This window comes from Phalacrocorax aristotelis, chromosome 8 (assembly GCF_949628215.1).
Source record: "Phalacrocorax aristotelis chromosome 8, bGulAri2.1, whole genome shotgun sequence".
Lineage (NCBI taxonomy): Eukaryota > Metazoa > Chordata > Aves > Suliformes > Phalacrocoracidae > Phalacrocorax > Phalacrocorax aristotelis.
The window spans coordinates 22,175,878-22,198,981 of record NC_134283.1 but is presented as its reverse complement, the minus strand read 5'-3'; the positions used below and the strand labels follow the sequence as shown (position 1 = coordinate 22,198,981).

At 53.1% G+C, this 23,104-nt stretch overlaps 2 protein-coding genes across 6 annotated transcripts in view; one reads left to right on the top strand and one right to left on the bottom strand.

Annotated features, from left to right (window-relative positions):
• The first annotated feature begins 55 nt into the window (after positions 1 to 55).
• On the top strand, positions 56 to 13,742 carry ST3GAL2 (ST3 beta-galactoside alpha-2,3-sialyltransferase 2). The gene is made up of 8 exons (XM_075101782.1): positions 56 to 171; positions 8,357 to 8,639; positions 8,725 to 9,150; positions 9,247 to 9,440; positions 9,890 to 10,069; positions 10,250 to 10,295; positions 10,434 to 10,553; positions 10,854 to 13,742. The coding sequence occupies exons 3-8, from the start codon at positions 8,818 to 8,820 to the stop codon at positions 11,025 to 11,027; spliced, it is 1,047 nt and encodes a 348-aa protein (XP_074957883.1). The 5' UTR covers positions 56 to 171; positions 8,357 to 8,639; positions 8,725 to 8,817; the 3' UTR covers positions 11,028 to 13,742.
• Positions 13,743 to 14,392: 650 nt separating this feature from the next.
• The window catches only part of PDPR (pyruvate dehydrogenase phosphatase regulatory subunit), a 28,160-nt gene continuing 19,448 nt past the window's right edge, over positions 14,393 to 23,104 (bottom strand). For all 5 annotated transcript variants that reach the window (XM_075101778.1, XM_075101779.1, XM_075101780.1 and 2 more), the window contains one exon: positions 14,393 to 22,598. In XM_075101778.1, the coding sequence (XP_074957879.1) occupies positions 22,194 to 22,598 (405 nt within the window). In that variant the 3' untranslated portion in view covers positions 14,393 to 22,193. The remainder of the gene's footprint in view (positions 22,599 to 23,104) is intronic.

The window sequence follows — 23,104 nt, the reverse complement described above, 5'->3', positions numbered from 1 at the left end:
GGAGAGTTAAGAACTACATCTCCCAGACTGCCGGGCCCGGTCCCCCCGCCCCGCCCCGCACGGCGCGGCACGGCACGGCCCCGCACAGCGCGGAGGGCGCGGCGCGGGGGACGGCGGCGGCGGCGGGGCCCGTGTGCTCCCTGCGGCGAGGCCGTTCTGGAGCCGAGCCAGGTACCGCGGCGGGGAGCGGGCCCGGGGGACCCGGGGGGCGGGATGCGGGCACGGCCCAGCTCCGGGGGCCGGTCCCGGGGGGGCGGATCGCGGGCTGCGGCCGGGGGAGGCTGGCCGGGAGCTGCCCCCGGTGCTGGTCCCGGTGCTGGATGTTGGCCTCGGGGAGCGTGCAACCGGGATGCATTGGTTTCAGCCCCGGGGTGCCGGCTCTGGAAGGGTGCGCTGGCCAAGGGTGCTGGCCCCGGTACTGGGTTGCTGGTCCCCGGAGGACGCGGTGGCCCCGGTCTTGGTCCCCCGGTCCTGGGGTGCTGGTCCCAGGAGGATGTGCTGGCCCGGGGTGGCTCTAGGGAGGATGCAGCAGCCACAGCCCTGGGGTGCAGCCCCGGGGTGCTGCCCGGGGAGGATGCGCTCACCCCAGGGGGGGTGCTTTGGCCCCTGGCAAGGGTGCCGGGGCTGGTCCCCACAGCGCCGGAGGAGCTGCCCGCCTCCAGCTGTGTGCCCCGGGGTCGTGCTCCGGGGCCCAGACCTCGGGGGGGGATGCTGGGGGCAGAGCTGCGGTGGCCACAGAGGGGACCGGGGCGGGAGGGCTGGCTGCAGGTACCATGCGGTGTGGGTGCCAACGAGAGCCCCCAGTCCCCACCAATGCCAGTGTGCATGTAAGGTCCCTCAGCAGCGGTGTGACACATGGCCGTATGACATGCGGCATCCCTTGCATAGGTAGTGGCAGCCAGGATTTCACAAACACAGCACAAGCATCCCTGGGGGCAAGGTAGGAAACTGTGTCACCCAGCAAGGAAACATCCCTTGCCTGTGTCTGGGGGGGGTGGGGGGGTGTGTGTGCCAGCACAGGTGTTGGCATGGGATCCAATTGGCATCCAACGTGCCAGGGTGTGTGCCTGTCCTTGCGTTGTAGCATGTTTCCCCGGCCAAGGCACAGCTGCCGGAGCAGGGTCGGTGCTGGAGCCCAGTTTCTAGGGCCTGGTGATGCACAGGGTCCCCGCGCACGCTGGGGGCTAGGTTGCTGCCAGCACAGCGGGAAGGCGAACTTTTGTTCAGGCTCCAGGTGCAGAGCTGCAAAACTCCCAAATATTTCCCTGCAGCAAGGGCTCCCCATCCCAACAGGAGGATTTTTTTGGGGGGGAGGATGGTGCTTGGGCAGCAGGCAAGCTCAGACTGTAGGAAGGGCCGCGTCCCCTCCTGCTGCAAGTGAGGGAAAAACATGGCTGGGTGAAACCAAATAACATCAACCCCACAAAACTTGCTGAGTATCCCTCCAGAAAGGTAGGTGGGCTTTGTGCTGGTGGAGGCAGTTTTGCCCCCCACAGTCCTGGGGTCCCCCACCAGGCCCAGGCCAGGGGCTCTCCCGTATCTTCCCTGAGCAGCAATGCCGGCCACATCCCAGCCAGGGCGGCAAGTGGGGACGGGAAGTTGCTCAGTGCTTTGGGCTTGGTTTTCTGTTTTCTTTGCCTTTTATCAGAGCCAATGTCACGTCTGCAGCAGCGAAGCTTGGGGGGGGGGGAGCTGCCTTGGCTGTGTGTGCCTGCCTGCCTGTCTGTCTGTCCCCATCTGGCAGCGAGCAGCAGCCCTGCTGCCAGTTGTGTGTGGCAGCTGCCTGTCAAAAGCATTTCCCTCTCCACTGAGGTGCTCATGGCGGTTCTCGGAACAGCGAGACGCGCTTGGCTCACCCGCCCACACCTTGCTGGCGCTGGAGGCAGGCAGGGAGAGCCCCGCAGCCACATGCCGGGGGAACCAACTCAGGCTTGAATTTTCATGCCCAAACAAGCTCCAAACTGCCGCTTTTCAGCAAAAGGCTCCAGTGGCACCGAGGGTGTGATAGTTTCCCTGCCGGCTCTTGGCACACCAGATGCTGCCCAGCTTGGCCCGTGCCGAGGACCCGGCAGCTTAATGTCTTTCATCTCCTCCTGTTGCATTTAATTCTTGCAAGAGTGCAAACTGCTAATTGCTCTCCAGCAGCTTGGCTGGCTTTCGTGCTTCTCAATGGGTTGTGATTTATTGGAGCCCACCAGTCCCCAGGGGCTTGGGATGGGCAGGAGAGGCTGGCAACCTCCTCCCTCTACCCTGCCGCACCCCGCATCGGGTTCCAGGGGTCTCTCGGCTTTGCATCATTCTTTGCCATCAGCATCTCCCAAAAGCTTTTTTTTGGAGACTGCAAGAGATTTGGGCCCTGGCTCTGTGGGAAAGTTCTCAGAGACACCCCAAAAACACACATGGATGAGTGGTGAATAGATATAGCAAATTTATATATATGTAAAAGTGTGTGATATATGGTTGTTTTTTTTTTTTAACAGGGTGAATGGTTCAGTGCTGGGGCTCCAAAACAACCCCTACAACAGTGGCTCTTGGGAAACCAGAGCAAGCTGCAGTCACTTTGCTACGGGTGCTACTATGTCCCCAGCAAGGGACTTTTGTTCAGCAGTGATAATTGGGCTAATTAAGAAAATGCAAATGCTCCCCCTTCTCCCTGAGTGTCGGAGCAGACCCCCAGTTAGCGGAGAGGAGCAGCTGGGTTCCCTCGCCAGTGGAGCTGTTCTAATTTTATATTTAATGGGAGTCCCTGGCAGTAACTGGGCTGTGCTGGGATTGATCACCTTTGGCTGGAGGAGCCTTTCATAACATCCCCGCGGTGAAATCTCATAGGTACAATTTTCCTAAAGAGTTCAGTGGCCTTTCAGCGCCACCTGCAAGCAGAGCAAACCCGCAGTGGCTTTACTGGGCAACCCCATGGTGTGCACTGAGTTTGCAGTTCTCTGCTCAGGATGTGTCCTACGGGAGAGAGGGGGGCTTTGGGTCACAGCACTCATCAACCAGCCCTCAAAAGCCTTTGGGTTTCCACTGCCTCCTGTCCCCGGTGCTGCCAAGCCCCAGGGAAGGGGACAGTGAGGCACAGGCAGGGGGGCCCCATGCCCCTGCTTGCCTTCCTCAGGCAAAAGGCCATGGCTGGCAGCAGCAGCAGTGGCGCCTCCTTGGTGCGGCATCCGCCTGTCCTGTGCTCCTGCACATATTTTCCTGGTGAGGCATCAAGCATGAACCTAACGGGTGCAGGCTGGTAAAATGAGCGGCGGTGGTGGAGGGGGAGCGGCTCCCTCCTGGTGGCTGCTGCGGCAGTTGATGGGGAGGCTCGAGGTGCTCCCGGTGGCTCGCTGGGTGCCAGTGATGGAGGCTGAGCTGGGGCCTTGCCCTTGCCAGGGAGCATGCCTGCCTGCAGTGAGGCCATGCCCTTGCAGGTGGCTGAGGATGGGAGAGACCGATTCGGGGGTGTTTGTGGAGTGCAGCCCTGCTGTGGCAGGCAGGGAGGGGGGCACAGATCAGGCAGACCCTGCTGACCCCAGCCCACGGCCGTGGGAGGACTAGATGGAAACGTGACTGGCAGTGGGTGGCCGGCTCCCTATAGGGCCTAGGGGCTTTGCATGGGGAGCTAGGGGGAGGATGGGGGAGAGGAGGAGGCAGTGTGGGGTGGTGATCCTGGGGCTCTGCCTCCTCTGCTCCACCAGGGGCTGGCCAGCACCCTGCCTGTTAGCCATCCCTGGGCCCGGCCACTTGGTGGGAGCCAGCTTGGTAGTGCCTGAACTGGTGGTACCCGCCCTGGTGGTACCCAACCCAATGGCTCGGTGGTACCTGACCTGGTGGTACCAACCCAGTGGCTTGGTGGTACCCAAGCAAGTGGTACCTGATCTTGTGGTAGCAACCCAGTGGTACCCAGCAGGTGGGGCAGTTGGTATAAACTAGGGGCTGTTGGGCAGGTGCCTGGGGGTGCAGGGCAGCGTGGCTGGGTCTGCCCCTTGGCTCTGACCAGAAATCAGGGCCAGGGGGTAGAGTGTCCCCTTGGTGTCAGGCTGAGCAGTGAGTCCCCCTCCCTTCTCACCTGTGCTGCCTCAGGGAGGAGGCTGCTGCTCCTGGCGCAAGGAGCCAGGCGTAATGAGGCTATGCAGCGAGTGTGGCCTTGGGCTTATCAACCCTGCTGGAGCACAGGTGCAGGGGATGGGAGTCCCCTTTTCCTGGTGGCAGACCACAGAGACGTGGGGGGTCTGTGGGGGGCTGGTGGAGGAGGCGACAACAGTGCTGGCAGATGGCCGAGCAGCATCCCTTCTCAGGGACGGGGGCTTCAGCTGTGTGGGCTGGCACATGTGGCTCGCCTGTCCCAATGAGTCCGTGCATGTGAGTTGTGGGGGCTGTTGGATGCCTCAGCTGCTTCTGCCAGCATGTGTTTGGTGGGGGTGAGGTTGGCCAAATGGACTCTGCAGCCAAAGCCCTCCCACCCAGCATTGCCCCATTGGGCAGCACAGGGTGTTTGGGATGGAGCGGGTGCCCATGGGGTCTCCGCCATGCTGCAGTCAAGCCAAGGGGCTTGGGATGCTGCTGGACTGGTGTCTGCAAGTGCCATCCACTGGCAAAGGTGGGAGCATCCCTTTCTGAGCTTTCCCACTGCTGGGACCTCCCCTGTGCCCCCAGATTCCATAGGAGATGGCCTCGGCAGTGGCTGGCTCCATCCCAGCTCCATGCCAGGGATTTGCCCTCCTGCGCTTTTTCCTGGACCTGTCCCAGCACTGAGGGGTGAGCCCAAAATAACCCCTCCAGATGCCGGGCATGGGGAAATGCTGAAATTGCTGCTGTTGGCAGCCAAGCTTGCGAGGAGGGTTTAAAGCATGGGAAACCCAATTAACTTGGCTCCATTAGCTGACTGAGCTGGCTGATAAGAGTATGATTAATTAAAAGGATGAAGAATAAGTTACCAGGTCCTCGCTGGCATCAGTGTGTGGCTATGGCTTAACCCATGAAATTGGCTTCTCCTGTTAATACCTGGTGCCTGGCTACCACCGGCTGTCAGTCCTTCATGGCATTGCTTAATGGTGGGGAGAAACGTCCGTATACCAACACCAGGTTTGCTCTCTGGTCCCTCTCCCATCTAGCTTCCAGGGAGGAAAAAAAAATCAAGGGGAAAATATGATCCCTCTGGATGGGTGACTCAGTGAAAGACCTTTTTAATTAACCATGCTTTTCTTGCCGGGTCTTGCTTTGGCTTTGGAAGCCAAGTAATGCAGAAGCATGGTTGTATCGTACCCTCCCGTGATGCCCCCGGCAGATTCCCGCTTGCCATTCCCCGTGGAGCAGTGAGCTAACATGAGCTGACGGCCCCAGCGGAGGCAAGCGGGAGCACTCTTTGGCATGGTCTCAAGCTAAAGCAGTGCCTGGGGGAGGCTGCAACCTCGGGCAGCTGCTCGGGCCACAGAAAAAAGTAAATTTGTGCGGTTTTATAAATTTTTATAGTAATCCTGCTCACTGAATGCCAGCCTGAAACCGCCGGGTAAGGCAAATCACCATGTGGTGTTTCTTTCTGCCTGGGGCTGAAGAAGATGGGAGGACGATCAACTCCTGTCCACTCCATTCCCTGTTGAAAAAAAATAGACCCAACATCCCATTTTTTTCCACCCATGGCAGCAGGAGGGATGCTGGTCCAGGGTGGGGGCTCCCCGTGTGCTGGACCTGCAAAAGCTGGGTGCTGCTCCAGCACCTGGTCCATGGTTTGGGGGTGGCAGAGATGATGTCCCTGCATGGGGATCACAGGACGGGTGGCACCTGGACACCCAGGGGTGCATTTCCCGGGGACTCCTGGGGGAATTTTCAGCCCCTGCATCCCCAGGAAGAGTAGCAGCTGGCATGGACAGCGCTGCTTCTGCTCCCCTTTGCTCCCTGCCCCAAGCAGGGTGACATTTCATCTCCCAGTGACGGTTCCTTCCCACACTCACCCTGTCATTTACCAGCAAGGAAATTGGTGCCAACAACCTCAGGATATCTTAGAAATGAGCAAACAAAGCTGACAAGACCTAAAAAAGCCATGTGGGGATGGGCCCGGCAGCGTTACAGCTGATGGGGAAGGGGGAGGCATCCTCCAGGCCCCAAGGCTGTCACATCGCTCCAGCCTTCATCCTGAAATTAGAGATTATACATCCTGAAATTAAAGATTATATGATCACAGAAATAATCCAACTGTAAAAGCAGCAGAGCGATTTGCTGGGACCTTTTAATAGCCTCCCTTCATTGTCTCTTGCAATCATGTTTGATGAGCACATGGCCTTCAGGAGGTGATTAAGGAGACCAGGGGATGAATTTGGGAACCAGAGGGTATTTAATGGTATAGCTGAGTAGACAGACTTCCTCACTGCAGAAGAAATCCTGAAATCCCCTAGTATTTTAAGAGGGAAATATAAAAACCTGGTGCAAAGAGCCCCTGCAATGCCCCCCATCGGCGGCTTTTTATTTGGCGGAGGCAGACTGGGTTTGACTTTGGGAGCTGGCGGGGAGGGAATGGTTAATGCTGGGATATTATAGATGCTGGGTCTATGAGGACCAGCGCAGATGCAAATAGCTGCCAGCCCCTGCTAGGAAAGTGATGATTCAAATAAGCCGCTGGTATTTAAGGATGCTTTAATGCGTGTGAGCTGGGCTGGAGGATGGTATTTTTCCCCGCCTGCAGTCGCTCGGGGAGGCCCCAGGATGGGGCCATACAAAACATGCTCCAGATGCCAGCAGGGCTGGGATGCGGCAGGCAGGACCCAGGCTGGGGAGCTGGAAAGGGATTTTCCCCCTTTCACCAGGAACAAAAATACCACGAGCACGTGATAAGCGATTTCCTTTAGCCTTTAAAAAGCCCCATGGGATGGAGCGAGCAGTGGGAGCAGGGGAAGGGGGATCAGCCCATCAGTCTCCACCACATCGCAGCTAAAAAGAGCCCCAAATCACCTTTCACCTGCAAAACCTTCCAGCATTGTGCATCGGGGGGGTGGGGGGGTTGTTTATAGCTTTTTACTGGCTTTATCCCAAACTACCCTAGCTGCAAACCCTCCCTTTAACAACCACCCTGTTTTTCTGATGGCAGCGACCCAAGAAACTCATTGCAGTCACTCGCTGGCCATGCATGTTCTGTGGAAGCATATTAAAACCACTCCTGAGCCAGGGAAAAGACTTGGACAACGATCATGCCTGGGATGTGCACTCGTTTTCTGGCTCTTTCTTTTAAAGGCTGTCGCAGCTTGGACAAATATTTGACAGCAGGTTAATGGTCTGGGCAGGAGCCGGCTGTGCCTGGCTGTGTGATAGGCTGGGGGGGAGGGGGGGGGCGGATTTTTTTTGGTCCGTGCTTAGGTCTCTCCCATCCCTGTAAGGAGCTTTGTGGGAGGCTCAGCAGCCTCCATCCCCAGTAAGAAAGTCAGTGTCCTCCGGAGGATGTATTTTTTGTAGGAAAGAGGCATTCTGGTGCCTGTCAGCTTGTAATTAGTGCTGCCAGCCTCAGTGCTGGCCTAACTGGGTCCTGGGCTGAGCTGCAGAGGCAATGCCACTGCAGGGTTTGGCCTTGGTGGGGTGGGGTGCTGTCACGCCCTGGCATTCCCCTCCCCAAAAAGCGCTGGGGTGTGTCACATCTCCATCCCCCGTGGTGATGGATCTGCCCCAGCTCAGCAACTGTGTTAAAAAGGGATTTTTTTTTTCAGCCTTTTATTTTTTTGGCTGAAGAGTGGGATCTGGCTTTGCCCCCCTGGCTTGGGGCTCTGCCACCCCCCGCATTTCTCCCCAGGAGCAGGTGCCAGCACCTCTGCCCTGGCTATTTTTACCCGCTGGGATCATGAGCGAGTGGGTGACCTTCCCCGACGGACGCTGCCATGGGGAGGGGACAGCCACTGGCGTCAGTACCCAGGGTGCCTGTTGGGCTGTGAAACGGCTGTTTCCCGGCTGTTTGGCCATGGTGGCAGCCAGTGAAGAGGGTTTTGGAGGGGCTGCTTGTGGCTTGATAGAGAGGGAGAATTGAGTCTACAGAAAGGAGCCTCTTGTTCAGCTCTGGAGGCGAGTTCATGGCTGAGCCTTTGTCTGGCAGAGCTAGGGAGGGCACAGCCTGGGAGCTGCTTGGGACCTCCCCCAGCACTGCCGGTGAGGAGCCGGCAAGGACGGTGATCCCGTTATCTCAGCTGTCTTCACACCCCACGCCTGCTTGTCCCCTCTGGGGACGGCTCATCCCCTCCACCAGGAACAGGCTGGGTGGCATTTTTCAAAGCTCAGTGGGGAGTAAACAAACTCCTTGGCCCCCCCAGCACCCTCCTCGTACTCAGTGCAGCCGCCCAGCTCTGCCATGTGCATCACTGTCCCTTAACCTGCCGTCCCCTGCTTCTCACTCCAGGCCGGTATCGTGGTCATGTTCCAGAGCCAGAGGTGGAGGGCAGTGTGCCAGCCGATCAGCTAAGGCCAAGGGACGATGAGCACTGTCACAGGCAAGCGTCAGCTGGGGCTGGGACCTGGAGGAGCCACCAAGGCACGGTGCCGTGGCTGAGGCTGGTGTGCTGAGCTGTGCCAGACCCCCACGCCACCGTGGTCAGCAGCAGATGCTGCCTGCCCAGCACGTGGTGCCGCGAGGGGCCCTTGCCACAGCCGGACCACGCGGATGGAAAGCTGCAGCCTGGCAGGTAGGAGCCTGGTGTAACGGTTCATGGAGGGGTTCTGCATCCCCACGACCACCATGGCAGTGATTTGATGTTCTTGGTCCCACAGGGACCCTCACTGGCCGGCTGACGCCATCTGACACCCTATGCCCGAGCCCTATGCCGGAGCGGGCACCCTCCCCGGCTCAGCCGCCTGCCGACCATGAAGTGCTCATTGCGCTTCTGCTTTCTCTCGACCGCCTTCCTGCTCGTCTTTGTCATGTCCCTCCTCTTCACCTACTCCCACCACAGCATTGCCTACCTGGACCCCGGTGGGCTAGGCGGCATCCACCGGGTGAAGTTGGTGCCTGGCTACGCCGGCATGCAGCGGCTCAGCCGGGGGGGGCCATACCCCCGGGGCTGCGCCTGCCGCCGCTGCCTGGCCGAGGAGGCTGGGGCTGCCGACTGGTTTGATGGGCGCTACGATGGCACCGTCTCCCCAGTGTGGACAAAGGAGAACATGGACCTGCCCCCTGATGTCCAGAGGTGGTGGATGGTGAGCGAGGGATGCATGTCCCCAGCGGCTTTCTCCTCTGCCAGTGAGGAGGGGGCCACTGACTGATGCTTCCAACCTTCCTTCTGCCCCTCACAGATGCTGCAGCCCCAGTTCAAGTCCCACAACACCCACGAGGTCCTGAGCAAGCTCTTCCAGATCGTGCCAGGCGAGGATCCCTATCGCTCCCGCGACCCACACCACTGCCGTCGCTGTGCTGTGGTTGGCAATTCGGGCAACCTGCGTGGCTCTGGTTATGGGCCGGAGATTGATGGGCATGACTTCATCATGAGGTGAGGGCATGGGACCACTGCTGGGGGCACTGCCTCGCTTGCTCAGCCCCACAGGTAGCACAGAGGCATGGGGTGATGCTGGCACCATCAGTGGGTGCTGAGCTCCTGCTGTGTACCAAGCAGTGTACCTCTGGGTCAGAGGTGGGTCGGGATATGTCAGGGGGTTATCCCTGTGCCTTGTGGCACAGCCACAGCCTGGCTCCAGTTACTCAGTCAAGGAGCCCATCATGGGTCCTGCCAGGTACTAGGATGGGTGGGAGTGGGTCCAGCTCTGCTGCCTCTGCTGGGCTGGCTGGGGGGACCTTCAGCTCATCTGAGCACTGGGAAACTCACTGAGGCTGGGAAACAGTTACTTGGTGCCATTCAACAGCTGACAGGGGACACCTGTGTCATCTGCAAGGGACAGGGTGGCTAGGTGGGGGTTGCCACCTTCCCTGCTTTTTCCCCAGGATGAACCAGGCCCCCACGGTGGGTTTTGAGGGCGACGTGGGCGGTCGGACCACACACCACTTCATGTACCCTGAGAGTGCCAAGAACCTACCTGCCAATGTCAGCTTTGTGCTGGTGCCCTTCAAAACCCTGGACCTGCTCTGGATCGCCAGTGCCCTCTCCACCGGCCAGATCAGGTTGTAAGTACCTGGAGGCACTGGCAGCCCCTCTCCTGCCGCACCAGCTTGCCTGGGAGCGGTGGGGATTCATCAGTTCCTCCCTCCTGGAGCATCCCCTGGCGCTGGTCCCTTGGCAGCTCAGGCTGGGGTCAGGGTGTGCAGGACCCCGGGAGCTCACCTGCATCTCTGCTTTTTTCCCAGCACGTACGCACCTGTGAAGCCTTTTCTGCGGGTGGATAAAGAAAAGGTAAGGGGGGTTTGGCCATGGCACCCATCACCCCATCTTGCCCCGGGGACCCCCTGCACTTGGCACTCCTTCCTGGGGAGCCAGTGCTGAAGGGAGCGTGGCTGGGGCTCTGGTGCTAACCTCAGCCTGTCCTCCCAGGTGCAGATCTACAACCCTGCCTTCTTCAAGTACATCCACGACCGCTGGACAGAGCACCACGGGCGTTACCCCTCCACTGGCATGCTGGTGCTCTTCTTCGCCCTCCACGTCTGCGATGAGGTGGGTGACGGCTCCTCGGAGTCCTCCTCTGGGCTGGCATGGTCCCAGCTGGCATGGGATGGGTTTGCTGGGATCCTGAACCTGGCAGGATTAAGGAGGGAGGTGGCTTTTTTTGGGTCCAACCGCAGCAGTTTTACTTGCTCCTGTTGCCTAACACCACGGTGATGAGCACCCGTGACCAGTAGGAAGGCTGCGCAGGGGGCTGTACGCCTTTGGCACAGTGCCAAATCCACCTGGCAGTGCAGCAGGTGCTAAGCCAAGGGAGACAGGTCTGGCTCACTCCCCTCCTCCCCACTGCAGGTGAATGTCTTTGGCTTCGGTGCCGACAGCCGGGGTAACTGGCACCACTACTGGGAGAACAACCGCTACGCTGGGGAGTTCAGGAAGACAGGGGTGCACGATGCCGACTTCGAGGCGCACATCATCGACATGCTGGCCAAAACCAGCAAGATCGAGGTTTACCGGGGGAACTGAGGGCTGCGCCTCCTCCGGCTCCCTTGCCCCGGCCAGGGCCCGGCTGCCTGTGGGGGCAGAGGGCAAGGGTCTCCCCGGCAGCCTCAGGCGATGAGCACCGGGTGGGCAGCGTGGCCCCACGCCGCCAACAGAGCTGCCCCTGGCAATATTTGGTGCCTCCAGCAGCCAATCAGGTTTAGCGCTAAAGGAGACTTTTCACTTTTTTTAATTATGATTATGATTATGATTATTATTATTATTAAGAAACCCAGCTGAGAAAGGATTTGTAAACACAATCAGCGACTGACCGGGCAGCGGGGGCTTCTGCCTCCCATCTCTTTACAGTCAAACCAAATGCTGCTCTTTTTAAAACAAGACAAAACCAACAAACCCCTGAAGCCACGTGACTTTGGGGAGCGCCCAAGCATCGTGTCTGGAGTGAGGGAGATGCGGCAGCCTCACAGCCTCGCCAGTGGAACCAGCTGCTTCTTTCTTCCTTTATTTTGGTGGGTTTTTTTTACCCAACTGGGGCAGATGCCGCCACCACTTCCTCGGGGAAGGCAGGTCCTGGCACAGCTGCAAGCACATGGACCCATCGTGGGGAGCCAGCAGCCTGGGGGAAGCTGACCATCGCCAATGCTCCGCTGCAGGCTGGCGGCACAGCTGGCTGGGCAACGGAGAGGAAACGTGGTTTCAGGGCTGGGCATCCCCACTCCTCTACCCAAGGATCAAGGAAGGGTCGGACAGATTTTGTATGTGACTGGGCAAAAGGCAGCTAAGAAACCCGCAGGAGCGGCAGCCTGGTCCTTCCGGCTGGGCTCCCTTGCAGCATTCTCGAGGGATGCGGGATGCGGCAGCAGGTCCGGCCCCACCAGAGGGAAAGAGACAAGACTTCCCTCTGCTTACAGGCTGGGAAAAACCAGATTAGAGGTAGCTTTAGTGGGTGAATGAACCATGCTTTGGCTTTTGTGTTGCTATAAACAGACAGCTCTGGTGAGAAGCTGAAATCCCAAAGTCTTTGCTCCATTTGTGAGGGTGGGGCTTGGTTTACATCAGCCTGGTACAGCCGGTGCCTTTGGAGTACCGGGGCTTACCAGGCTGGACAGGCTGCCCCGTGGAACAGGATGGGGAGATGCAGAACAAAACCGCCTCCCCAGGGGTGTAATTAAAACCACTTCCTTTAGGTCAATCATGTGGGTGGGGTTTGGTTTTTTTTGTTTGTTTGTTTTTTTCAAGAGATGCTGGAAAGCTCAAGAAAAAGGCAATCACAGAAAAGGTCCCTCAGAGAGGGACCCTCTGTCTGTACAGCCAGTGCCAGCAGTGGGTGTCCGGCGCGACGGTAAAGCCCCATGGTGCCGACACTGGGGGAAGCCCTGCCCACACCGCCTGGTTGCAATAGTTATTTGAGTAACAATCACCGTAAGTTTTTTTGGGCTTGGAGGATTTTTTTTTTTTTATTTTTTAATATCGTTTTGTACCTGGCTTTTCTGTAGCAGCCTCTTACCCACTTCTCTGCTTCGGTTTGGCTGTTTTTCAGGTTTCTGGGTTGTTTTTTTTTTTTTTTTGAAGTTTCTCTCTGCAATCATAAAACATGAGGGTTCAGGTCACCTGGAGGAGGCATCGAGTATCCCCTGCGCTGGGGACCTTTGTCATTTCTGTCCACAGAGCTTTAAAACAAAGTTTTGTGGTGGGTTTTGGTAGAAGCAGTGCTGCCCTGGTGAGACCAGCCTGCCTGCGATCTGCGACCACCACAGCCAGCCCTGAACCCCGCTCCTCTCCCCAGGATGGGAGGCAGGTTATAGCGAGCCCTGGTCTCCACCTTCCTGGGTTGAGATTTTTTTTTTAGGGGAAGAAAACAAAAAAAAAAAAACAAATGCAGAACCACAAGCAACAACGAGTGCCTTGATCATCATCTGTTGGCTGCGCCAGGCTGTGCCCACTCCCGCACCAGCGGTAGGGCCTTGGCTTATTTATCTGGCAGTCGTACCCACTTCCCTCCTTGTGCCACGCTGGATCTCAGCTGGCAAGTGAGGAGACAGGGATGCATCCAGGCCACCATGCCAGTGGTTGGGGAGGCCAAGTCCAGTGCGACGAGGCTGGACCAGCTCCTGTCCCCGCTGAGTGGGGCCAGGCCAGACAATCATGGGGTGAGCAGAGATGCCGAGTACCAAACCCGGGCACCAAACCCGCCGGCAGCACAGTGCTGGCATCCAGCAAAGGGCGCACTCACGTCTCCTTGCTGCCCTGACAGTATTTTTTTGGCTAACTTCCTTCCCCTTACCCTTTTTTTTTTAAATTATTATTATAATTTTTTATTTAAGCTGTCTTGCTAGGACTCGTGACCACTTCTGTTTCTCTGGCAGAACGGCCGCCGACCACAAGCATGAGGAGCAGACTGCACGCCCAGCGGGGAAGGGGCCATGGTCATGGTGCTGACAAGCACCACTGTACTGTACAGAGAGCAGATGTAGGCAGAGGCTATGGGCAGGGGAGCAGGCAGGGAGGAGTTGCCCAGGCTTGCCCACCTGGCAGAGGTAGTCTTCATCACGCGGTGCCTGATGGAGCACCCATCACCTCCCGCCCCGCCGGGAGAGGAAGAGACCAGTGCTCTGACCTAGGGCTAGGAGCAGGCAGGTAGCTTTGCCCGTAGCCTCTGTGTACATGGGTACTTCTGCACACAACTGTCTTAAAACAACTTTTTTTTTTTTTAAAGTCAATAAAAACCATGCATCAGAACTGCTGTGTGTTTTCCTTCCGGTATCCCTGCCTGCTAGGCCTTCACCTGCACCCACACCCGGGTGTCGGTGGAGTCAGGAGAGGAGGGAAAGGTAGCAGGACAGTTTGTGGGGCCAGGGAGGATCTTTTCCCTCTCCTCTTGGGCTACAGCTGGGCCTGCCATCAGCCACCATCTGCAGTTAACACCTGTCCACTGGAGCAGGAGCTAAGCCCGGTCCCACGCTGGCCTGGGTGCCCAGTGGCAGAGCCCCGACATAACCCCTCCAGCCAGAGCCTGCTGTTAGGGGACAGCACTGCTCACCCAGGCCCTGTGTCCCTGTCTGATGAAGCCCTCCCGACTATCTTTGGAGCCAAAAAAGGAAGCCCTGGTCCCACATAGCCCATGCCCCTGAGCCCCTACACAGGGGAAGGTGCAGGGAAGGACATGGACAAACTCTCGAAGGATGTAATTTTGAAAGGGGGTGCAGGCACAGGCAGGGAAAGCGACTTTCCCTGAGGTGACCCAGCAGGGCCAGGGCTTGCTCAGCTCCCAGCGCCAAAGGCTGGAGCCTGCAACAGGCCCAGTGTCCCTGCAGGATCCATCCTGATGACCAGGCTGGGATCCTGAAAGACACACAAGGCTCTTGCGTAACAAACTGCTAAATTCCAGATTAGTTAAAATGCCTCTTTATTAATATACAAACCTACCAACATTTAAGTCAAACAAAATATTGAATGAAATAAAGCACGATATAAATATAGCGTACATAACAACATGGCCTCAGTGGAGAAGAGCAAACCTACCCTGACTCCGCGCTTGGGAACAACTCCACGTCCTCTACCACAGAGTCTGGCAATTAGAACAGCTTTGTCTCTCCTAAACCCCTTTGAATCCAAAACTGGCAAAAGTAAGACCACTGCTCCTCTCAAGGTACACCACCCAGCGCAAGGGTTTAACAGTTCAACATTTTTACAACTCCAGGTCTCAAAGGGATTAAAAAGCAGCCCCGCACTGCTTGAGATGATCCGCTTGCTGAGACTGCAAGGGATGAGGGAGATGGCTGTGGTGGGACAGGGAACCATGCTACTGAAGTTGCTCCTTGCTCTGTCCCACCTCAGCTACATCCATTGCATGACATTCACAAGCATAAGGCACTAGAAAAATTGTTTTCACAGGTTGAAACTTCAGTTGTTCTTAAAATTTCAGCAGTAGCACACTTCAGAGTTCCTCCCAGCCCTTTAAAATCTGGTCTTGGGAGACTGATGAAAGCATGAAGGGGCTTTGGACAAGTAAATTGGTGCACCTGATCACCAGAAGCAATGGTGGAGAAGGGATGTACTGGTGCAGTTCACAAGATGGCAGTCTCTGCTCAGGAGACCTGCACCGGATACCTGCCCAAGAAGCCAAGAGCCCGTCTCCCCCAGAGCTCAGGTCTCCTGTAAAACCAGCGACAGTGGGAGCCATCAGGTGCACACAGACAGGAAGAGAGTGGAAAGTAGCAGAAAGAAAGCACATTGTCTCAGGAGCAGCGGCAAGGAGTTGACCTGGACCAAAAGGTGTTATCCCCAACTCTTCCCGAAGATGCAGGAAACATTACTGTCAGCCAACTGCCCAGCAGGTGGTCTGGAAAAAACAGCACTCACAGTGCAGGCATGCTCCTTTCCCCCAGGCGCAGCTTGGGGCACTTCCTTGGCAGAAGCACTTATGGAGCAGGGACGTGCCCTGCCGCAAGTCTGACCATGAAGCGCAGGAGAACCCACCACCAACTTCAGGGACATTAACCTGCCTCCAGTTATACTGGAAGAAAGGTGTAGCTGGCCCACTATGGGAAAAGTAGGGAAAACTATTTGTGGTGTGGAAGAAATCTCAGTGGTGCCATGGTGAAAGGTGACAGCGTAGGACTTTTCTCCATACCTACAAAATGGATCATGCCCTAGTTGGGATGACTGACAACTCCCAAGTATCTGCTCTGCTTTTAGCAGGCGTCAAGCATCTGTGCCAGAAGATAGGCTGTTACTAGCATCGACAAATCAATAAATATTAATGTGAACGCCTTTCTCCAGGGCCTCTTTCATTATAATTTACCACTCCTCTTCATGGAGATACCTTATTCCAAACAGACGATATCTCTAAGCAAAGTATATCAGCATAGTGTGTCATACCTGCAAAGCAGTGCTTTGTTTTGTGCTCGTAACTCCAAAGCCAGCCTGATGTCGGGAATCCAGCAGAGCTTTGAGACAAATCGCAGATGAGAAGTCTCGGAGCCATCTCAAACATTACAGGCAGCAGCAGATCCCCTCTGCTCCCGCTTCTCCCTACTCCTGCCTGCAAATGTCAGCTGGTGCAGCAGGGAAGCGTTCAAGCAAGAATTTTGTTTCCTTTATGCAAAGGGACACTCACAGAGCACTCTATGCCAGTCCACGCTTCTTTCTTTAAAGAAAGAAGAAAACCCATTATAGCATGAATGATACAGTTGCTAAATCCATTTCTGGGGGAAAAAAAAGCAGGGAAGGTGTCAGTACAGACAGCTGTAGAGGCACAGGGACTCCCAGCTCATTTAGCTTAGTTTGATACAAATTCCAGCCTCAGACCAGCAGCATCCTGCAACAGCAGCTTCCACCATCCCCAGTGCTTGCTCAAAAATATCTGCTGATGTTTGTGTCTGGTCTGTACGCTCAGCACACAGCTCTCCAGGAAGAAAATCAAATGGCAGGCACAATCAGTGCCCAAATACATCACCAAAAGCTTTAAGGCATTTACAAATATTTAAAGATTTTCCTCCCTCAAATGCAAAGACTGCTCTTGCCGAGAGCTATAAGCACGCTACAATCATAATGCTGAAGGAAAGTTTAAAGTGCAAAGAAAATTTTCAAATGCTTTTTAAAGACAGCTTGAAGTCACCTGATGACATTAACCCCTCCTTCCCCAAGTCCTGTTCCCCGACTGAATGTGTTTTTTGGTGTTTGGGTTTTTTTTAATAAAAATCCTAACAATCAGTCAAGGAAAAGGTAGTTTAAAACAGAAAAGCATCCCAAAGTGGGCAGAAATTAACCTGACCAAGTATTATAATAAAATTACTTGGGAAGACAAAGCTGAAAGTTGTGATTGTTTTGCTGGCCATTATCAGCAGCTAAGTGTTCTGTTTGAAATAAGAACAACTTCTGTCCTTGCAAGCAACTTCCCCCTGCAAACACAGAAACTACCTTGTTTTTACAGATTTAGTCCCAAAATGTAAGCATTTTGGTTAAAGTGTGCTGGAAGGACAAGGTTAGCCCCAGCACGCTGATGTCAGCGCTGTCTGACCTTCACAGTTAGACACCACCTCCAAGAATATGCCAGAGAGAGACAAGCGTTTTGAGCAATCTGGTACACACACTCCCCACCTCTTCTGTGCAGCATGGTTTCCTTCATCGGAAGAAATGTTAGAGGGAAAAGTATGTCTGAAAATGAGTGGCTTTCTTGATAACACTGTCCCGGTTCTGTCCAGAGCCATTGCTACCACTCAGCACGTGTCCAGCACTAAGGCTGCAGAGGAAGATGCTCCCTGAGCTGGGAATCAGGGCTGACCATGTCTTCAAGGCTGGGCTTAAGTGGCTGGGTAATGGGCAAAGGATCAAACCACTATCATGCCTCTCCTTCCATCTCAGCTCAGCTGCTCTGCCATCCCCTTGCCTGTGTATTTTGCTATGCCTGGCTCTCTGATGGGCAAAAGGAACTAACATGCTCAGCTGCCTGAGGAAGGAGATTGGGAAGTGTTGAGTGGGAAAACCCTGGCACAGGGAGAGGGAGCACTAAATGATGTAATACACAGCAGCCGCAAACCCACCTGAGGCTTTGGATGTTGGTATCTGCACCAACTAAAAGCTGAAGAGCTTAAATCAATGCAGAGAGACAGATCTAGAGCCAACCTGGCCCAGAAGATGAAGCACATGGTGGAATCAAGAGAGGAACCTCACACACGAGAGGTCCTACAGCAGCACAGGCTAGAGGTGTTGCAGGAAAGGCAACAGCAACGGCAGAAAGGAGGAATCCAGGCTTACACCAAGACTTGGAGATGCAGTGCAAGTTTCACATAGCCTCCCCTCCTTGCCACAAAATAATGAGAAGAAACTGTCCAACAAGTCACATCAAATCTGGATGCTGGAGTCAGCACAGAGGAAACAAGAAGAAACTAAATCTGGCAAAGACAGATGTGAAAATCACTATAACACACCTTCCTGAAACAGAAAACATAATTCCTAAATAGACTGCTTTAATTTTATCCTCAGATCGTTAAATATGAAAAACAAAGTTCCTCTTCTCTAGTACCATTTTAACTCAAGCCTTTCAGTATTCACTCAAGGACCAAAAAAACCATAAGAACTTAGGAAAGGATGCAACAAGGGTAAGACAACACAAATTCCTCCAGAGAAATCACGTAATGGAAGAGGCTGCTACATAGGTTCCCCACGCTACAGATGACATTTGGCCAAGCAAGCCCTTCTGGCGTATAGGAATGCTGTACATTTAGATGGATTCACCACTACCACCGTGCCAGCAAACCCATTCAAGATGTTGACTTCTGGGGTAAGAAAAAACAATGCTACACGTGCCAAGGGCATGCCACCCATGGTGCCTTATCTCCCCACAGGCCACGCTTTCCTTAACATTCATCACTGATGAGTAATAAATTTATTATAAAATGGGTTATGCTCAACCTATAATACTTTAGCCAAAAAGAGAAAATATTTGCTCATACTAAACTTCAGTTAGCTTCCCTTCAAGTGTTTCTTGTGCCAAGTTGCCTGCATGAACAAAATCTACAGGACTGTTCCCATTCTGGACAGCAAGACTCAGAGAACAGATGACACCCCTGCAACTGCTACACATGAGGTGCACAGGGTAGACCTGCTGCTGCTGCTGCAGCACAGAACGAGGTCGTTACTATTATTAATAGTTAAAAATGCTATTTTAGTATTTCCCCTCCAAGGTTTATAGTCTTACCATGCAGAATGAGAACACACCGTCCTTCTCAGCAGAAAGCATTTTAAAGCAGTTTTAAGGATGAGAATCATGATGTGTAATTTTATAATCCACATTATTTACCGTCTTAGATGCTAAGACTGTCTTACAGCAGCTTCCAAGATCCGATTTCTAGTTTTCTAATTTGAAGTTGTACTAAAGGTAGCAACTCCTAAACCAATTTTGTCGTTCTTTTTTTGGGCACTCTACTTTTAGTCATCAGATAAAGGGATTAGAGTCTTACATTACTGTTTAATACCTCTGGAAGAAAACATGACACCTGAAAGACCTTCCTTGGTCTCAGTATCTAGCACTATTTTAAAACATGCAACCCAATTATCCCCTTGACAGGTATTCAAGTTGGTGAAAGAAAACTGTTCTTTAACATTATAAGATTAAAAATAGTTGCCAGAAATTAAATCGACTAAGCTTGAACAGCAGCCAAAGGCTACAGGTTCAGCTATGAAACAAGAATCAGAATTCATATCAGGGAAAGCCAGAGTAGACGTTCATGAGCTGCTAGACTGACAATTATGAAACCATCTATCTCTAAGTTTCAAACAACAAACATAACATTACAGAAAGTGTTGCTATATCTATTGGCATGAAGGGAAATTATTTCTGCTCTCTATTTTTGGTACTGCAAAGTCAATAGGTCTAGACATGAAATAAACCTAAGCAGACATAATGACGAAAGTAGCTCATAAAACACAATTTTATTGTCAGAACTGCTATGGGAAGACACATCTGTATCAAAAGTTTTCTGAGGAACTAACAGGCACCTATAAATGAGGGAAAATAAAAAATAATCACAAGGAGGAATATAATCTGGCTGCAGCTTAAATGATACTTCAGGAATGAGTGGCTGGCAGAGGACAGCATGCTGCTAACTTTCCAGTTCGGTCTTAACAATCAGAAGGGCTGCTCTAAGCCACATCCTATCAATCACGTATAAAACTCTTCCTCTGGTTGAATGCTTGTTTCCCTGGATAAGGAAGGCACAGCAACGTCCCATAAAACCAAAGGAGGGATCGAGGTTCCCCTTGGTATGCACAACCAGCAGAGAAACAGGGGGATCACAGTATCTCTCTATGCAGGAAAGACATGCAAGAAGTGACTGGATTTTAAACTGCTATTAGATGCCTTATGAACCCTTCATTTAAGCAATTAATTCTAACACACCAGGCAAAATTTCGATTCAGAGAGCAATAATAGGGGAATTTGGAGGAAATGACAAGCAAGTGGAATCTCTGCCTACAGCAGCCGTACAGAGTACTCTTGGCTGCGAGATCTCAAAAAGCTGTACTGCTACGGTCACTGCATTTCAGAGAATGGGGAATTTTTGCATGTCAATTCAAAAATAAGTTTGAAATCCTTGAAGAGGTCACACACTTCAAAAGAATTCACCACTCACAAAGGAAAGCACACTCAAAGAAGTGACACCTATGTTCAATCTGCTACACAACATGCTTAAGTCCTTCCTTCCCTTACTCCCTTTCCCGACTCTCCACTCTTAGGTTTCACAGCTTCCGTATCACCCTGGATGGGGGAGATTGCTCTGACAACCTGTTTTAAGGTGTAGAGGTTTTGGACTTTCACCTTCGCTGCCTTAGAGACAACCGACTCCTTTTGCATGCTAAGAGCATCTCAATCATGAACTGGCAGACCACAGACTCAGCTGAAGGCATGACCTGAAGCAACTAAAGCAGCAGAAAGCAAACTTAAAAACAAGAACCAAGGAAGGTTTTGAGCTTATATTTACACTGCTGATGCTCACCATTTAACTGGAAAAGAAAGTTCCCAGAAAGGGTTCTAGATCACAGACAAAGTGTTTGTCATGGCTGACAGGGCAGACATCAGCGCAAGGTTGTGTTCGAACTCCAGAGACAAAGATGCTGGAGCAGAGAGACCATGATGAGTATGCGGGTGGCAGAGGCAGGGGAAATGTTTAACGGATCTTTTTCAAGTAAATAAAGAGAATCTTTGCTTTTGATTGTGCTCACATTAGGAAGAAGAAAAAGAAGATGTAAATGTGTGCAATACAATTCAGCATCCCCCCACCTGGTTACCATTTACCATCAGTGTTTGAATCAGCACATTTTGACGCTTGAAGAAGGGGTGAATCCCAGCTGCACTGCCTGAAGCATCTGTATGAGGAGCATGATGGCAGAGCTTTGCTGGAGGAAAGCAATTTGTAAACCCACTGCCACACTCCCTACACTCCCTCTATTCAACCCCTTCAGCTTAGGTACGACCAAGACAGAGAAGTAAGAAGTGCAACAGATTTAAGGAGAAAAACAGAAGACAACCTCTCAAATCTGGCAGGAGCTGCTGAGATGCCTTCTCACCACCAGAAGAAAAGCCAGTGTTTCTTCCAATACTGCCAGCACCACAGGTGAGACAAATGCTGGGGCTTTTCCTCCACTTTCAAAATAACCATGGGCAGCTAAAAACAGAAGATGTCATCCCCCCTGCTGCTCAAGCTCCCCAAAACAACACAAGCTTTACATGAACCTTGCCAGATGAGCTTGACCAAGTCATGTAAACAAAGCGAAAGAAAATCCCAAAAGAGATTGTACACTCTGCAGCTGAAACAGAAGTAGCATTTCAACACTGCTGTTAACATTAAACACTAACATCTGTCCTTGTCAGAAATCAGCATTTTTGCTAATAAAAAAAAACCAACCACAAATCCCATTCCTTTATAGAAGTAAAACATACATGCTGATCTTCAATTACATCTATAGAAGGCCATTTAGCTTCAGTGACCTCACGCAAAAAATCTAGTCCCAACAACAAACTTCCCAGCATTATTGTCATCTCAGTGATCTGATGATTAAATCTACTTGACTCCCTGTTAGGGAAACAAAATGGTGGACAAAGGGGGCCAGTGACAGGCTGGACTATACAAAAACCTGCCCCTTGGATGCTGCTCACACAACGCTATGTCTCATGCCAGTGAGGTAGCTGATCGTTCTATTGCTGTGTGCATCGACGCATTGTCCCCTCTACAACGTAATATGTGGAGAGCAAGGTGAAGCCACAGCGTTCATCTGAACTACAGGCAGCAAATACCTGCTGTCCCATGCCTTACGCTGGAGAGGAGAGAGGAAGGGTGTAGTCCCCAGGGGTTCACCTGAACCCTTCCCATCACCATAAGGCTAGGGCCTCCAGTGGGGTTCACTCCCATACAGGCTTCCCATGGACTTCTGGATGCATGTGCAGCACTGTGCTTCATCCACCGGGGCATGGGAGAGCCTGGCAAGCAAAGGGTTGAAGGAAGAAGACAGACAGGGTTGAGAAAGCTTGAAAATTAAAGTTGTAAAATATACAAAATGTGACACACTGGAAAAAGTTTAAAAGTTGCAAGACAAGAAAGGAAAAGAAATATATGGGGTGAGGAGAAAGGACTGGAAGATGGTGGGAACGGACTCCAGCTTGGGAAAAGGAGCGGTCAGGTCTAGTCAGCACTACTCCCTCTGGTAGCCACTCAGTTCCACCTCATCCTTGCGGCGACGGTGTGTGAAGAGGGAGCTGAAGGGGTAGAGCTTGGCTTTGGCCTGGAAGCGCTGCCCAGCAATGTCGATCTCATACTCGCCCTGGTTGATGAAGTCAGTTGTCACCACCTGCTCTTCTCCTGTCTTCTCGTCAAAGTGCTGCACGAAGCCGAGGCAGACATGGCGCTCCAGAGTGTAGCTGTAGGCACTACTGGTGGTCTTGCCCACGTAGCGGCCATTGCGGAAAATGGGCTCGCCCCACCAGGGCCAGAGGTCCGTATCTGTGTCATGGTCCTCAAGAATGAACATGGTAAAGCGCTTGTACACACCGTTCTGCTTCTGTTCCAACAGTGCTTCCTGACCAACAAACTGCATTCCCTGTGGAGAAAAGGAAGTGTCAGCTGACGACAGGAACATGAACTGTCGCAGCTGCTGAGTTTCAGCAGACAAGCCTACTGATGAAAGGTGAATTTGTGCTTGGAGCTCAGGCCCTATCAAGGCAGGGTGCTTCCACAGGCAAGAAGTCCAGCGCAGACAGGAGCCTTCCTATCATGTTTGTTGTTCCAGATTTTAAAAGACATAAAAATATTTGTGAAGTGGGCCTTTAAAAAATTCATTCTAATTTTCACTGTATTGAAAACATGTCACCACTCTTAATTTTTGGTTTGTCACCATTCTAATCTTTCTGGTTCCAGAAGTCTACCATGCTTTATGAACCAGAGGGAAACTGTAACAACATATGACATTTGTGTCCCTAATCACTACATTCCCTTGTCTGAATTTTTTGATATAAGCATTTGTTCTGGCTCGTGCAAAGATGCGAGAAAGAAGGCAACAAACAAGTAACAGAGATGGCACCTGCCACCACAAGCAGGACACAACTC